The sequence below is a fragment of the Falco punctatus genome (genome assembly GCF_963210335.1).
Source record: "Falco punctatus genome assembly, chromosome: 2".
NCBI classification, from domain to species: domain Eukaryota; kingdom Metazoa; phylum Chordata; class Aves; order Falconiformes; family Falconidae; genus Falco; species Falco punctatus.
Window position 1 is genome coordinate 59,372,844 of NC_137581.1, and position 15,854 is coordinate 59,388,697.

General features: G+C 40.9%; 1 protein-coding gene across 3 annotated transcripts in view; it reads left to right on the forward strand.

The window, feature by feature from the left end:
* The first annotated feature begins 2,233 nt into the window (after nt 1–2,233).
* The window catches only part of TPP2 (tripeptidyl peptidase 2), a 54,541-nt gene continuing 40,920 nt past the window's right edge, over nt 2,234–15,854 (forward strand). Inside the window, exons 1-7 of one of the 3 annotated variants that reach the window (XM_080375651.1) lie at nt 2,234–2,629; nt 8,925–9,053; nt 10,794–10,889; nt 11,311–11,415; nt 12,060–12,184; nt 12,903–13,066; nt 15,148–15,302. In XM_080375651.1, the coding sequence (XP_080231777.1) occupies nt 2,468–2,629; nt 8,925–9,053; nt 10,794–10,889; nt 11,311–11,415; nt 12,060–12,184; nt 12,903–13,066; nt 15,148–15,302 (936 nt within the window). In that variant the 5' untranslated portion in view covers nt 2,234–2,467. The remainder of the gene's footprint in view (nt 2,630–8,924; nt 9,054–10,793; nt 10,890–11,310; nt 11,416–12,059; nt 12,185–12,902; nt 13,067–15,147; nt 15,303–15,854) is intronic. The other 2 variants (XM_080375649.1, XM_080375650.1) reach the window with 2 other exon arrangements.

Consider the following 15,854-nt stretch of genomic DNA (forward strand, 5'->3'; position numbering starts at 1 on the left):
GCAAAAGTATTAATCAGAGCAAAATAAAACTCCATTTATTACAATTCAGAAACTTAGATACAGTAAAGGGAATCAATGTTGAGCATGCACATTACCATTATAAAATAAATATATTACAGAATTATTGTAATAAGTTTTAAAAGCAAACTAAACATCAGACACCTGAGAAGCTCAGAATTAAATGTAAAATTCCAAAAATCTCGGTATGTTCAGATCTACAGAGGTTCAGTAAATGCAGCAGTGCAGTTGCATTGTAAAATGCACAACCTTAACCCTGTCCTAACACACCAATTGTATTCATACAATTAATGTAATAGTTATGTTTTAAAGACTGTAACCAAAATCAGGTTTTCTTTCTTCTCTCACGGTAAAGACTGTTACAAGTTGTTTGGCACACCTTCCACAAAGCCTGATTTTTCCTGCAGAACCTGCCCTGCTACTTGGCAGTGCACATCACTGAGTTATACACACCTGTACAATTAATGTACCTGCTAATTAGAGGAGTTGTTTGTGGTAGAACTTTAAGACCAAGGCAACTGAACAGAGCAGAAGTTTTCAGGGATAGCAATAAATGTTTCCAAACTGTAACACAGAGCTCGTTTGTTGAATGGGACATGAAACATTTTGAGAATTTGATGTAGTTTAATGTCTCAAAATACGCTAGGAATAGAATATATTAGGACTTCTGTTGATCTGAACATCCTGCCAGAAATACAAGCCTCTCCCACTGAGATGCATTAGCAATGATACACAGAAGGAAAACTAAACTCAAATGGGCAGTGAATTAGATATTAAGCAAGTGAATAACCACCTTGCCAGAATAATTCTCTCCCCTGAAGTAAGATCAGTCAAGGTTTTATGTAATTTTAAAACAGCTGAACATGGCTGTCAGACACCAGTAATATTCTCACCAGCAGTATTCTAAGAAAGTCAAGCACATGGTACCTAGACATCAAAATGTAATGTTTTGACTTATGATTGAAAGCCCGAGAGGGAAGCAGATTGAGTTACACAGTAAGTACATATGGCACAGCTTTGACGTTTGTTTTTTGTAACATGTATTTTCAAGGCAGTGCTCTTCAGGTTTATTTTAGCACAAAAATTCTGTAGATCTCTAAAGCCACTGATGAGCAGGAAGATCTTACTGATGGTAGCCCACAAAGTGGGAAAAACACATAATGTACCACTATTTGCTAGCACCCCTTCTCCCATCTCTGCTAAGAGAGAACAGGTGCCAGATTTAGTTCAATCAAGATTAATGAGTGACAAACATTAAGTAATAATCTCATCAGTCCATGAAACAAAAAAATTACACAAATCGAAAATTTTTCAAAAGGCAAAACCCTTTTGCTTTACATTTAACATGTTAACATATCCAAACTTCACAATTTTCACCCAATGCAACTCTCTGAACAAAAACTTGCCTGAACAAAACAAAGCTATACCCAAGTAACCAACCAGTCTGTACCCTCCTTATTGCTGGTTAAAATGACTAAAAAGCCACGTGTCAGACACTTACAAGACATCTTTTTAAAATAAGTCCACCATATATTTGGTGCCAGACACTCCACAGTTCATCTTTGTGACCATGAAAGCTGGAAATTGACTTTAAAACCCCTCTTCAAAGCTGAGATTTTCCTTTAATTACTTCACACAAAAAAATAACATGCAGCTCGCCACAGCCTTTAGGTAGCTTTTATATTTTTTTCTCTTTGCTAAACAGTTGCACAAGCATCAAACTGCCACGCAACGTTACAAAAGCCGTGTCAACCCACAGCAATGGGGATACAGCGCTCCTGCAGGAACTGCCATCACGTAAGATGTTTTTATCCCGGACAATGAAACAGCAAAAAAATATATTACATAAATAAACAGTAATTAGATGTTCGCTCATCGGTTCAGATTCCGACTCGAGGGTTTCGCGCACCCCGGCACTTGCGGCACAGGCACGTTCCCTCAGCGGGCCTGAGAGGGAGGGAGGGCGGGAGGCCACCCGCCACCGCTACAGGCCGCTGCCGGGCAGCGGCCCTGAGGCGGGACCAGCCCCCCCGAGGAGGCCACGTCCGTAAGGTCCGCCGGGCAGCGGGGCTCGAAGGCGCCCGCCACCCCAGGCCGGCAACCCTGGGAGGGGGCTACTGGCCCCCCCCGGGGCCCTCCCGCCGCTGCCGTACGCGGCCCCACGCTCCCCGCCCTGCGCCACACGCCCTGCGCCCGCCGCACCCCCTCGGGCCCGCTGCCCGCCCCGGGGTCCGGCACGTGGAGCACATCGCTCCTCTGATTGGCTGCCTCCACCGCGCGGCTCCATTGGTCGGTTTAGTCCCGGCGCTCTCGCGCTTCTGGCCGCGAGAGGGTGCGCCTCCCCGCGGATTGGTGGGGCGGCACCGCGCATGCGCCGCGCCTCGGCCTCTCCCGTGCTGCCGCCGCCGGCGGCGCTCTGGCGTCGTGCGGACCCGTCTCCCTTCCCGCTATGGCGGCTGCCATGGAGGAGCCGTTCCCTTTCCACGGTCTCCTGCCCAAGAAGGAGACGGGTGCTGCCGCCTTCCTCGCCCGCTTCCCCGATTTCGATGGGCGGGGGGTTCTGCTAGCTGTGCTGGACACCGGCGTGGACCCAGGGGCGCCGGGCATGCAGGTAACGGGCAGCGGGGAGGAGCCGCTCCCGGCGGCGGCCCTGAGTCACGGCGGCGGGGAGCGGTGGGGGGGCGCCCGGGCCCTGCCGGGCTGCCCCGTGGCGTGGTGGCGGCCGCGCTGCCGGGGGGAGCGGTTATGGGAGCGGGGATGGGGCGTTAGTGCGGGAGCGGCCATGGTCCCCGGGCGGCCCCAGGCGTCGTCGAGGGCGGGGGAGGCCCCTGAAGGGCTGTCCCGGGGGCTCGCTGCGGGTCTGTTTGCTTACGGTCGCCGCTAAGTGTGCGTTCGCGTGGGCTCTGGTGCAGGAGGGCGGGGGAACCCTGTAGGCAGGGTCTCCGCACCGGTCCCTTCGGGTGTCTCCGTAAGGATCCTCCTTTTAAGCCATTCGCAGGCGTTGTATGGTACTTAAGTCTCCTTGGTTACCTTCTTTCACGTAGAACGCCTTATAAAAGTATACTTTGTATTTTTGTTGAACCTTAGCGTTACTTCAACAGTAGGTAGTTTGAGGCTACAAACAGCTGCATAGATCTTTTACGTGAGAAGTGTATTTCTGGCAAAATTTGCATACCTCTTCCTCAGTGTATTTTTCACGCGTTGTATCGCAATAACAATCTGTATCAAACTTGATTCTGCCAGCTGGTTTTGGATCTGCTAGCTTTGTAGCTCAGACTGCACAGTGATTGCCTTCATGGCCTTGATCTCAGTTTAGTAAATTGCTGTGTATGTGACTTTAACTTTGGCACTTCTCAGCACTTCCTTATTTCTTCTTAACTCTTGTCCCTTAACATATCTTTATTGTTTGGTTTTATATGTGGCCTTCTGTGTCACTGCTGCTTCCAATTTCTTGATGTGGCAGAGGAAGCTTTGAGAAATGATCAGAGAATTGTATGTAAGTTGCTCGGATACTGCATCTTTTTTTTTTTATTTTAACTGAGCAGGGCCTGTGTTGGTTTCTGCCCTTTGGCACAGGTGCAGATACTATTTTAAGTGACCTAGGACAGGGACCTAACTAACCCTGTGGATTTTTAGTTCAGTGTTCTGAAATGACTCCATACGTGGTTCAGGTAAGGCAAAGGATGAGAGAAGAGAACAAGTTGGGTGGAGGGAGGGACTTGACAGCTGTAACTTTGATTGATTTAAACTGAAAGTAGTGCTTTTGGCAAAAAGTTGTGTGTAAGTGAAATAGTAATTGGGGAGCTTAAAGAAAGCTAGCTAGAAAGCAAACAAGATAATACCGTGTGCAGACCAGCAAGTAGTAAAAGACAATTAGAAAGATGTGAATATAAATGGGTTGTGCATAGTTCTGAAGTTTCACACAGAAAAGCAAAAAACCTAAGTCTCTAGAGGTTACAGATGAGAAGTGGTGAACAAAAAAACCAACCAACAACAAAAGTTTATGGGCAGTAGAGGGAAGCTTTGTTCTGAGATAGGTAACCCAAAGCTCATAAGGGATATGTATGAACCCTCATGACCTCATTGTTGACCATACCAATTTTCTTCACCTATTTTCTTTATGTGGAGGATGAAATTTCAGGCAGCGAAGTAAAAGATTTTAGAGAACTTTTAGTGGGGGGATATGCATGTGGAATTAGTCTTGCAACGGGTGAGAGTGAATTTGCAGGAATGTTAAGAGAAGCGTGTGAAGAACCTGTGTGCTCTTTCCACACTGCCCACTTACCTGACTTTGACTACTTGCTGACCTACAGAACGGGAAGGCTTATTGGACAGGGTACAGGGATTTTGAAATTACTCCTCATTCTGTGGAATATTGGGCAGTTTACATTTTGCCTCCATGGAATAAGGTAGCGTCCTAAGCACAGACAGCGAGACAGCATAGCTGTACTGTGGCAAGTAGTTTCTAACCTTGGGACAATTTTACTTTTTTTTATGCCCGTCTTCTCTGTTGCTGCTTTTTCTTATGGTCAGTCTTATTGTCAGTTCTTGGCCTGATATGGACTTAGATCTATGAGAACTGAGTCAGTTGCTTAGAGGGAAGAGAAGGCATATGTGGCAAGGCCGGTAGGTATTACAACTTTGAGTTCAACTTTGTCATTAATGACTACAAGCCAAAATGAGTTACCCTGTTTTGAATATAGTAGGTTTCTTGGTGAAGACAAAACAGTTCATGTTTTGCTGCCTAGTGTCTCATTCCTGGGTAGGGTTCCTTTGTTGGTGTTATGCTTTCATTTGTAAACACTTGACACCATAAATGAATAGCACATGATCACTTAGTGAGGGACAAAAAAGATTTTGGGACAGACTTAAGTACTGGTATGTTTATATTCTTCCATGGACAGTTGCTGCTATAGAGGAGACTTAACAGACCTTCTTACATCAATTTAATTTTTCTATTGGTTGGCTTGCTTTGCCACATAAACTGTTAATCCACCTTGTACGTACTTTCCTTTTCTTTCTGAATCTTTTGTATTTTGTAGCCAGTGCCCTCTAGGGAACTCTTTTCACCTCGCCTTCCCTTAGCTTTACATTCCACCTGTTGATGCCAGCTGTAAAGTTCAGCTTGTCTACTTTTTTTGTGCTAGTTATTTCCCTTCTCAGCCTTCTTGGTAGAATCTATTTCCTATCTGCCAAGTCATGGTTTGTAATGCCTTATTAAGGCACAGCAACTGATGAAATTTTAGGTGAGGAGATAAGGTATGTTTAATGGAGCGTTGCGGTTGTGTACATACAGTCTTTGTTCAACCCCACCCTGTCCTTTCCCTGTTGCTGTTGTCACTTCTTATATTTCACGATAGGTAACTGCTCTTCTTGCTTCCTGCGCTTTTGCTTATTTTGTGAAGTGCCTGTTGGAATTACTGTTTACTAAAATTAGCTTGTACTTTTATGAGAAACTTTTAGCAGTAGCAGCTAGTGTGGTTTGACTTGCTTTTCAGCACTGAGTTAAAAAAAAAAACAAACCTGCTTTAAAATTATTTGTGATGATCAGCTGTCCTGTGACCAAAATGCTTGTTCATCTCTTATTGCTGCAATAGCTGTTGGTTGGGATCAGTACCGCCATATGGCTTGGCAAAAAAATGCTCAAATGCATCTGGCTTTTCCTTTGGGATTGTCACAGATACAGGTGCTCCTCTACTTCTGTTATACTGATCACCTGCAAGGATTATGCAGATAGATTATTTTTAATGTGCTTAATTTACTAATTTGTTTTACAAAGTCAGAGCTAATTTGAAAGTATGTTTTTCAAACCTCATACTAAAATGTATAAGCAACAAAATAATTTTGTGTTATTTCTGCAAATGACTGTAGGTAAACCATGATATTAAAGGTGGAATTGGGGATTTTGTTATAAATACAATTAAAAATATTTTATAGTGTATAAAAGTTTTCATATTTTTAATTTTAATGTGAAGAGTACTAAAAGTGTCTTCTCTCTGTAATGAATTCATTACTTCAGGATTTTTCTGTTCACAAGAGAACTGATCAACTTCATTTGATTTTTTTAAATTTTTCTATTGTTATTTCCCCCCCCCCCCCCCCTCAGAATGACAAGACTTGAAAAGGAAAACCCAGCTGAACTCTTTGGGTTTCACTGTAGCATTACTACTGGTAGGCAGTATGCCAAACAGTGGTTCATGTCAGCAGAAGCAGCCATATCAGTTACTTGCACTAAATGACCATGACCCTGTTTAGGTCATTGCCATTAGGAACTGAACCTTGGACCTTTGCACCTGAAACTCTGAGTTTCTTGTGTCTGACTGAAAGACTCAGGTTTGTTGATTCCAGTTGTATAAACTCACATGCATGTGTGGACCTGCAATTCAGCTAAGAGGCGAAGAGCCATATAGTGTAGGACTTGTGGGTTGCTTTCCTGGCTAGGAAACAACTTTCAAAACTACCCAAGCTTGCTACAGCATAAATCTGTGTTCTGGCCACCTGTTGCAGTATAACTTGTCTACTTCAAACAAGTCATCTTGGATTACATTTTCATTCATGTTTTCTTGTGCTTTGATCGCCGAATAAGTCACTCTGATTAAAGGCATACCAAAAAATGGCCAGTTCTGATAATCTCAGGTTTGGCTTGCAGTTGCTTTATTATTGGAGCAGGTCTTGACTTCTCTGTGAGAGGAGACTGGCATATGAAGGCATTAATTACAAATGCTAGAAAATTACATGGTTTGAGTGCCTACATACTGTGTTTTCCAAGTAAATTTTCACTGCTGTGTGTGTAACTATTCAGTAGATGTTTTACTAGGTTAACTAACAGTTTTCCTAACTAAACATGAATTTCTGTGAACAGAGAAAGAGTGGAAAGAATGTTGGCTTCTGTAATGGAAATTCTTCCTTAGCAAGCCTCTTTAAAAGAAGTGTTTATCACCTTCTTGGAAATTAAATAAACATCCTTTTTATGGTTGCTGTTAGTTTGGGATTTTGGGGTTTGGTTCTTTTTTTTTTTTTTTTTTTTTTTTTTTTTTTTAGCTGTTTTAACCTGCCTTTATTTGTGGAGCTAGGTTGCTAGTTATTTTTCTGTTTGGATTTGTAGAGATATTTTTTGTGTGTGTTTCAGGGAGTTTTTTGGGGGTTGTGTTTTTTTGTTGTGGCTTTTTTTTTTTTAAACCATGAGCATTTGACACCTTGGGAGTATTTATTTGTGGAGGCATGATAAAAGCTTGACCCTTGTCTTTATGGCAGCAACAGAGTGACTTTTATGAAACAGCTTGATCATGTTAACTTCCGGGAGCAGAATTCATAATTCCTGAGCATGATTTCAGCAAAACTACCTGCCATATACATTATGTTTAGCATCAGAATTATTGGTGGAGGATAATGATAACAATACCAAATATTTAAATGGTAGAAAGCAGCAAATGTTGCTGCTTTTCTGAACAAGAAGCTTCTTCACTTTCATTGTAGTGTTTAGGAGGTGTTGAGGAAATTATTGATTTCTTTTTTCAACGCAATCTTTAATGTAGAACTGTGAAAATAGGTGCATACGGCCAATTCATAGTCATAGAATAGATGGGGTTGGAAGGGATCTTTAAAGGTCATCTAGTTCACCTCCACTGCAATGAGCAGGGACATCTTGAACTAAATCAGGTTGCTCAGAGCACCATCCAACCTGAATGGATGTTTCCAGGGATGGGGCATCTACCACCTCTCTGGGCAACCTGTTCCAGTGTCTTACCACCCTCATCATAAAAACTTCTTCCTTATATCTAGTCTAAGTCTACCCTCTTTTTCTTTAAAACCACTACCCCTTGTCCTGTTACTACAGGCCCTATTAAAAAGTCTCTCTCCATCTTACTTGTAAGCCCCCTTTTAAGTATTGAAAGGCTGCAATAAGGTCTCCCCAGAACCTTCTCTTCTCCAGGCTGAACAACCCCAACTCTCTCAGTCTGTCCTCACAAGAAGTGTTTCATCCCTCTGGATTCATTTTGCTCTTCAAGCAAATGCTGCTTTATATGGAGCGTAGTTTATTTGATGAATAAACTCATACAATACGTACTAGATGAAGCATGTCATTACAAGAAGATAACATTGAGTATTTTTGTGAAATGTTAAATAAAGTTAAAAAATACTAAGCTTACTCTTGATAAGTGTGTAGAAGGTTCCTCTAGGTGAAAATAACTTCAGGTAGGTTAGTGGTTTCTTTTTTGATGTTATTTGGTTCCCTGCAGCTAATGTAAAGTCTATCAGGGCTAGTTTTCATTTAATTTGAGGAGGCTTTAAATTTATGCTCATAAACTTTTCTTAGCTAGGCAGCTCCCTTTCTCCTCACCCTAGTGGAAATACTCCTTGTACAGTATTAGGTGCATATAGCCATAGCTGCTAACACTTCAGATTGTTTAAAACATGAATCAGTATCCTTGAAACAGGAAAACTGTTTTTGTGTTCCTTTTTAGTTTAAGCTCAGTTAGGACTTAAACTTGTGAGTGCATGTACTTCATTCAGTACCTTTTACTTTGTTAGTTGTGCAGTCATTACTGTAAAGTTTGGTGGTGTAGAAGCAGTGCAGCAAATAATTTGAACGCAAATAGTTTTGCAAATGTAGTCTTGGTTTTATATTGAGGTGCCTGGGCTTTATTGATACAATGTTGTAACGTGTTTCTCTTCCAAACCCTTTTTACAAATAGGTTCCTGAATTTATGTAACCAGAAGGATGCACACATTGCTCTTAGTTCACTGAAAATTTAATTTCAAGTTGGTTTTATGTTCTTCAGTTAAAGGTTGGGTGCTTAAGAAAGTTAGTTGGTATTTTTATTAATAAACCTGGAAATTTTCCTGGTTTGTGTGCTGAAGGGTAATCAACTACATTTTCAGGTTTTCTCTGTTCATATTTTCAGATAACAACTGATGGGAAGCCGAAGATAATTGATATAATTGATACAACAGGCAGTGGTGATGTAACTACATCTACCATTGTAGAACCTAAAGATGGGGAAATTACCGGTCTTTCTGGAAGAACTTTAAAGGTGAGTATTTGGTGGTATAGAGACACCACCGGGCATCTTTTTCTTTCTTATATAACAACAGATTTAGCACCTGTTCTGGTTTCTGCACAACTTCCTTTTAACCAGGTGTTGTGGTTTGACCTCAGCTGGCAACTAAGCACCACACAGCCACTCGCTCACTCCCCCCACCCCCCACCCCAGCAGGGTGCAGGAAAGAGAATTGGAAGAATAAAAGTAAGAAAACTTGTGGGTTGAGGTAAAGACAGGTAATAATAGGTAAAACAAAAGCTGCATACACAAGCAAAGCAAACCAAAGAATACATCTACTACTTCCGATTGGGCAGGTAGGTGTCCAGCCGTATCTGAGAAAGCAAGGCTCCATCATGTGGGACAGTTACTTGGAAAGACAAACAGCATGCCTCCTTCCCCCAGCTTCATATGCTGAGCATGATGTCATACGGTATGGGATATCCCTTTGGTGAGTTGGGGTCAGCTGTCCTGGCTGTGCCCCCTCCCAGCTTCTTGTGTACCCCCAGCCTGCTTGCTGGTGGGGTGGGGTGAGAAGAAGAAAAGGCCTTGATGCTGTGCACAGCAATAGCTAAAATGTCTATGCCTTAACAACACTGTTTTCATCAAGAATCCAAAACAGCCCTATACTAGCTAGTATGAAGAAAATAAACTTTATCGCAGCCAAAACCAGGCACATCAGATACTATCCAAAACTAATACCGCATTTGCTCATCTTCATATGGTTTGCTTGACATTTCTTTCATGTATCTTTATGTTGAATATTCTCTATAGTTGAATGGGAGTGTGTATAAAGTTTTATTGGAGGCTTTGTAGTCATTTAATTATTCTTTGTTCAAATCAGTATCTGATAAGGTTTGGGAAGTTGGCTGAGGAAAACAGGCCAACACGTTCTAAAAATATCAGACATGGTTCTGTCTTTAAAAGTTCTAGTATTTTCTACATTTGGCTGAACTACAAAAGGAATTTTGTTAAGCTCACGCTGAATAGTTCTAGAGAATGAAAAGTCTGTGAGGAATTACTTGTAGGCTCGCTGCATTCTCACTATAAATAGAACAGAAATGGTGTAGAGTTCTCAGAAAGAATACAATGAGATCTGGTAGAGGTCTCAGCTATGTAGAACAGCTGATGTTACTGACATGTTCTTGACTGGCTGGTTAGATTGATGAGGTGATATGGGGGTATCAAATCTTTGAATCTCTCCATGCTATTTGCTTTCTTGCGAATTTTGCACAGAATACGATTGTAAGGGTGAATCTGTTGCTCTTTTTGCTGTTGTTACTAGGAATGGTGTATCTGATGTATTGAGAGTCTAAGCTGCAGCAAGATATGAAATTGGGCATTTAGATGTTTGTCATCACCTCTAAACATAATACCGCTTCATGCTAGGGTGCTTCTTTTCATTTATAGTACTATTATTTCTTCAGACCTCTACCTGATAAAGGCACTGCTGGGGCTGTATGTTACAAAAAGGGCAGCTGATACTTTAAGGCGTTCAATGGCAGTGTCACATTAATTGGTACTGATTCCTTTGGAGCTCGATTGAAATCGCCATGTCATGTTGTTGAAACTTAGTGCAGTAGTTACTTCATGAAGACAAGAAATTGGCGATATTTGCAAGTCTGTTCTGCTAAGTTCTCTTCCACAGTGTTGACTTATTTGTGGATTTTGTTGTTTGGTGTTTTTTTTTTTTACACCATTAGTTCACCTATTTCTGAATACACTTTTCTGCAGATTCCTGCAAACTGGGTAAATCCTTCAGGCAGATATCACATTGGCATAAAAAATGGCTATGATATTTATCCTAAAGCTCTTAAGGAAAGGATTCAGGTAAGAAATTACATTTTGCTTCTGGTGTATAATCATATTTTAGTGTTCTGATTCTTAAGTTTTTCAAGGAAACTGTACTGTGTGATTTGCTAACACATGTAGGCTGCTAGCTAGTTGAGGGTTATTCTCTTACTGATTTTTTGTTTAGTGTTGACATGATCCATTTCTTCTGTGATTTTTTTTCAGAGCAATAGGAGGTGGCCCGGTGGTCCTCCTCACAGTGGTCCATTGAGGCAAAAAGTCTAGAAGTTACTGATACCCGTTCCTTTTTCCTGTGTGGCAATTGAAGTTTATTTATAGTATTGTACTGAACTTTTTTAGCCATTGTCTCTCAAATCTGAATTTTCAAATTGTTTTTGTAGTCTTCATACTTTGCATACATATTTTTCAATGTATTGAGGAACATGGTTTTATTTTACAGAAGGAACGCAAGGAGAAGCTCTGGGATCCGGTTCAAAGACTGGCTCTAGCAGAGGCCTGTAGGAAACAAGAAGAATTCAATGCTGCTCATAGCTCTCCCTCCCAGGTTTGTATACGTCTAAATAAATTTGTCGACTTACTCTTTGCAATAATCCGTTACTGGTTGAGAGGAATAAAATATTTTATTAGATGAGTGAAGGAAAGATACTTGTGATTGTTTTGGTAGATAACTTACCAGTGTATCCTCTGATTAATTGTAAAAGTCTCTAGATGGGTTAGTGTGTTAGCTTTCTAAAATTGTTGTCAAATATGAAAAGGGTATTACTTTGTAGCATATTTTTAGTAAGTTTTATTTTTAATAAAACATGCTCCTTTTGAGGCTGTCATCCTTGCTGTTGTCAAAACTGGAATCTTCTAAACATATCCTTTCTTTTGTAAACTAGGTACTACTTCAATGAAATACCAGAAATACCTCAGGTCACTTCTGAATCACTTAACGATATGTTAAAAAAACCCAAAACAACATGAAGGCTTTAAGTACTACCAATTATAGACATTGGAAATAGTAGACCAAAATAAATAGTGTGCTGTTGAAGACCTTTGAACGTCCAGATGTCTGAGACTCCTAGGGTAGTCTTAAATTCTTGATGAAGTAATGGAACAAATGTATAGCATCAGAAAGGAATATAGGATTACCTATCTTGTAATAATTTTAGAAATACTTTAACTGTATTTTTGTTGCCTTATTAGGTAAATAAGCTAATAAAGGAAGAACTTCAAAATCAAGTGGAATTGTTGAATTCTTTTGAGAAAAAATATAGTGATCCTGGCCCTGTATATGATTGTTTAGTATGGAATGATGGTGACACCTGGAGGTAAATGCCTAACTTGTCAAAATTGTCTTGTTCTCCACATAAAACAACGGCTTGCATTGAAGACTGTGTTAACTTTTACATCTACCCTCGTTATAGAGGTCTTAAATATTTTTTGCTTTAAAATAATCCTGCTGTATCACTTGAATTTCATGACAAAGTTCAAGTCCCAAATGACGATGGGATAGAATGAAGTTTATTAAAACAGCGTGATATAAAGTGTAAGCTTACAGGGTTTTCCTGAGTCAGAGAAAATTGCTTTGAGTATCCATTGGTGATGGTGATGGGGAAAAAAAAGCAAAGCAAAAACAAGCCTTTGGATAAACTTCAGGATGTAACATGGCACTTTTCTTGAATGATGATGTGCACCATACAAAACAGTTGGATAAGACTGTTATGTAAGAAGTTTGTGTACCAGCACTGAACAGCTAGCTTTAGTAAAATTTCTTCCTTGAAGAAATTGCCTGAACTTCTGTATGCATGTTTTTCAAAGACAGGTTTATTTGAATTTAGGGACATTTGAAATCAGTTTATTTAGAGTTCTTTGTAGTTTCTGAATCGAAGTGTAAACAACCAGCTTTAAAAATAGTGACTTAAAGGTAACATACCATAAACACAGCACCAGACTTCTTGAGGTCATTGTGGTGCTCTTTACTGGGGACAGGGGGAGATAACTAAAAGTTTACAGCAGCTGGAAAATTGTGTTTTTCTTTGTCAACAGAGCCTGCATAGATACAAGTGAGAGTGGTGACTTAACTAGCTGTACGGTGCTGAGAACCTATAAAGAGGCACAGGAATATGGATCTTTTGGAACATCTGAGATGCTGAATTATTCTGTGAATATATATGATGATGGAAACCTTCTTTCTATTGTGACAAGTGGAGGTAAATGAAAGTAATCCTAAGAAAATTTTGCTGCTGAGCAAGTATTGTGGAAAGCAGCAATTTATGTTGGGTTCCTGATTCTGATACTCCGGGTAGCTCAAAGCAGCTGTCTGAATACAGCGTTCATTACTATGGCTATCAAGATCAGTATTCACATTTCCTGAACTAAACCTACAATGACAGCACATTACCAAACTTGCTTGTATTTTGGCTGAAATGGGTCAAATTGTGTTCATATATAATTGTACACATAGAACGTGTAAACTTAGGTACTGTTTTAAGATGTTCCTGCATCTTAAAGCCTAAACTAGAGATCACCTTCTTTCAATGTACCTTTTTTGTTTTGTTTCGTAAATAAAGGGTGGTGATTGATATTTTTTTAAAATTTTTTTTTAAGCTGCTGTCCTTTGTGCTTGTGCAATTTAACAATTTAAGAATCTTAAATGAGACATCCATGAGCAAAAGAGGTGTTGATCTATATTTCAGTTTGGATAAACTCTTTTTGTGATGGCAGGTGTCAGTATATCTGTAGCTTCGACCGTTACGAGCCCATATTTGTGTATTCTTCATATAGTCATGTTTTGTTTTGGAAGCATCCTCAGTGGTTAAGGTGGTATGGATGTATTTGATTTGAAAAATGCTCTCAATTTCTCATGGAATTATCCCATCTCAGCAGAACTGTAGAAGCAGTTCTGGTTTCTAAATTGCTGGTAATTTTTTTGAGAGATTCTTTTGTGTACTACTTGTGTGGGTTTATTTCTAACTTTTTTTCTTAATCTGCACTGAGTCATCTCGGACACAATTTTCATAACTTTGAGTAAGAAATGTTAAGCCTTTTGACTTAATTCCACTAAAAAAGTTACTTAATACTGCCTTTTTCTGTCAACTGCCTCCTTTCTCCCATCAAAAAACTTTTATTTTGCAGATTGCTGCTTATGGCTTTATTTTTTTAATTAGTATAATATGACATTTATTAAATGAAATTATTTGAACGCTGGGCTCATTTTATAGACTCACAGGTTGGAAAAGACCGTTAAGATAGAGTCCAACCATTAACCTGATGCTACCAAGTCCACCACTAAACCATGTCCCTAAGTGTCACATCTATGCATCTTTTAGATACCTCCAGGGATGGTGACGCAGCCACCTCCCTGGGCAGCCTGTTCCAATGCTTCACCATCCTTACAGCGAAGAAATTTTTCCTAACATTCAACCTAAACCTTCCCTGGTGCAACTTGAGGCAGTTTCCTCTTGTCATGTCGTTTGTTACTTGGGAGAAGAGTACACCTGCCTACAGCCCCTTTCAGGTAGTTGCAGAGAGCGATAAGATCCCCCCTCAGCCGCCTCCTCTCCAGGCTAAACACCCCCAGCTCCCTCAGCAGCTCCTCATAAGACTTGTGCTCCAGACCCTTCACCAGCTCTGTTGCCCTTCTCTGGACATGCTGCAGCGCCTCAATGTCCCTCTTGTAGTGAGAGGCCCAAAACTGAACAAGGATTTGAGGTGCGGCCCCACCAGTGCTGAGTGCAGGGGGACAATCACTGCCCTGGCCCTGCTGGCCACACCGTTTCTGACACAAGCCAGGATGCTGCTGGCCTTCTTGGCCACCTGGGCACACTGCTGGCTCATGTCCAGCTGTCTGTCAACCAGCACCCCCAGGCCCTTTCCCACCAGGCAGTTTTCCAGCAGCTCTTCCCCAAGCCTGCAGCGCTGCGTGGGGTTGGTGTGACCCAAGTGCAGGACCCGGCGCTGAGCCTTGTTGAACCTCACACAGTCGGCCTCAGCCTGTTGATCCAGCCTGTCCAGATCCTGCTGCAGTGTCTTCCTGCCCTCAAGCAGGTCGACACTCCCCCCGACAACTTGGTGTCTGCAAACTTAGCAAGGGTGCACTTGATCCCCTTGCCCAGGTCACTGAGAAAGTATTAAACAGGAGTGAGCCCTGGGGAACACCGTTTGTGACTGGCCACTGACTGGATTTATAAACTTAACAGCTCAATATGTGAAAGTTGAGCTGTAGTGCACTACATTTGTATAAATGAAGTGATACATATAAATACAGTGATACAACTTTTCATTTGTTCAGGAGCACATGGAACACACGTAGCTAGTATTGCAGCTGGGTACTTTCCAGAAGAACCAGAAAGAAATGGTGTGGCTCCTGGAGCTCAGATTCTTGCAATCAAGATTGGTGATACAAGACTAGGTACAATGGAAACTGGCACTGGTCTAATAAGAGCTGTGAGTATTTTACTGAATAAATGATTAAATTCAGCAGTGTGACTGAATTGTAGAACATTCTCTGTTCTACTTGCTTTATAGGCTGTGTGCATGATTCTACAGTATTTCCAACAAAAATATTTCAACAACCAAACACAAAACCTCGCCCCGCCCCCAAGTCCTAAACAGACAAAAATAACCAACCAAAAAACCCTGCAAAACCAACTAGAATATATCTTAAGACTAATGTTTTAATAGAAAACAAGACTTCTGTTGCATAGAGTACTTACAAGGTTTTTCAGACTGACAGATTTGCAGTGTGTCTGGCGAGCTTGATGCATGGGTAAAGTTACTTGTTTGCTTATTTACAGTTCCTCACTCTGTGCTGTGAGTGTATTTCTTTTATAGTTACTTAAATAACTATAGAATACTTGTATACTTAAATAAAGCTAGAATAGATACTAGTATCTACCCATGTGGCTGCATTTGTTTTAAGTCTGTTTCTTAAGAGTGAGGGAAAATGTCATTCCTTTTTAATAATGACAGGTCCAAGACCTTTTCCATACAGTGAGT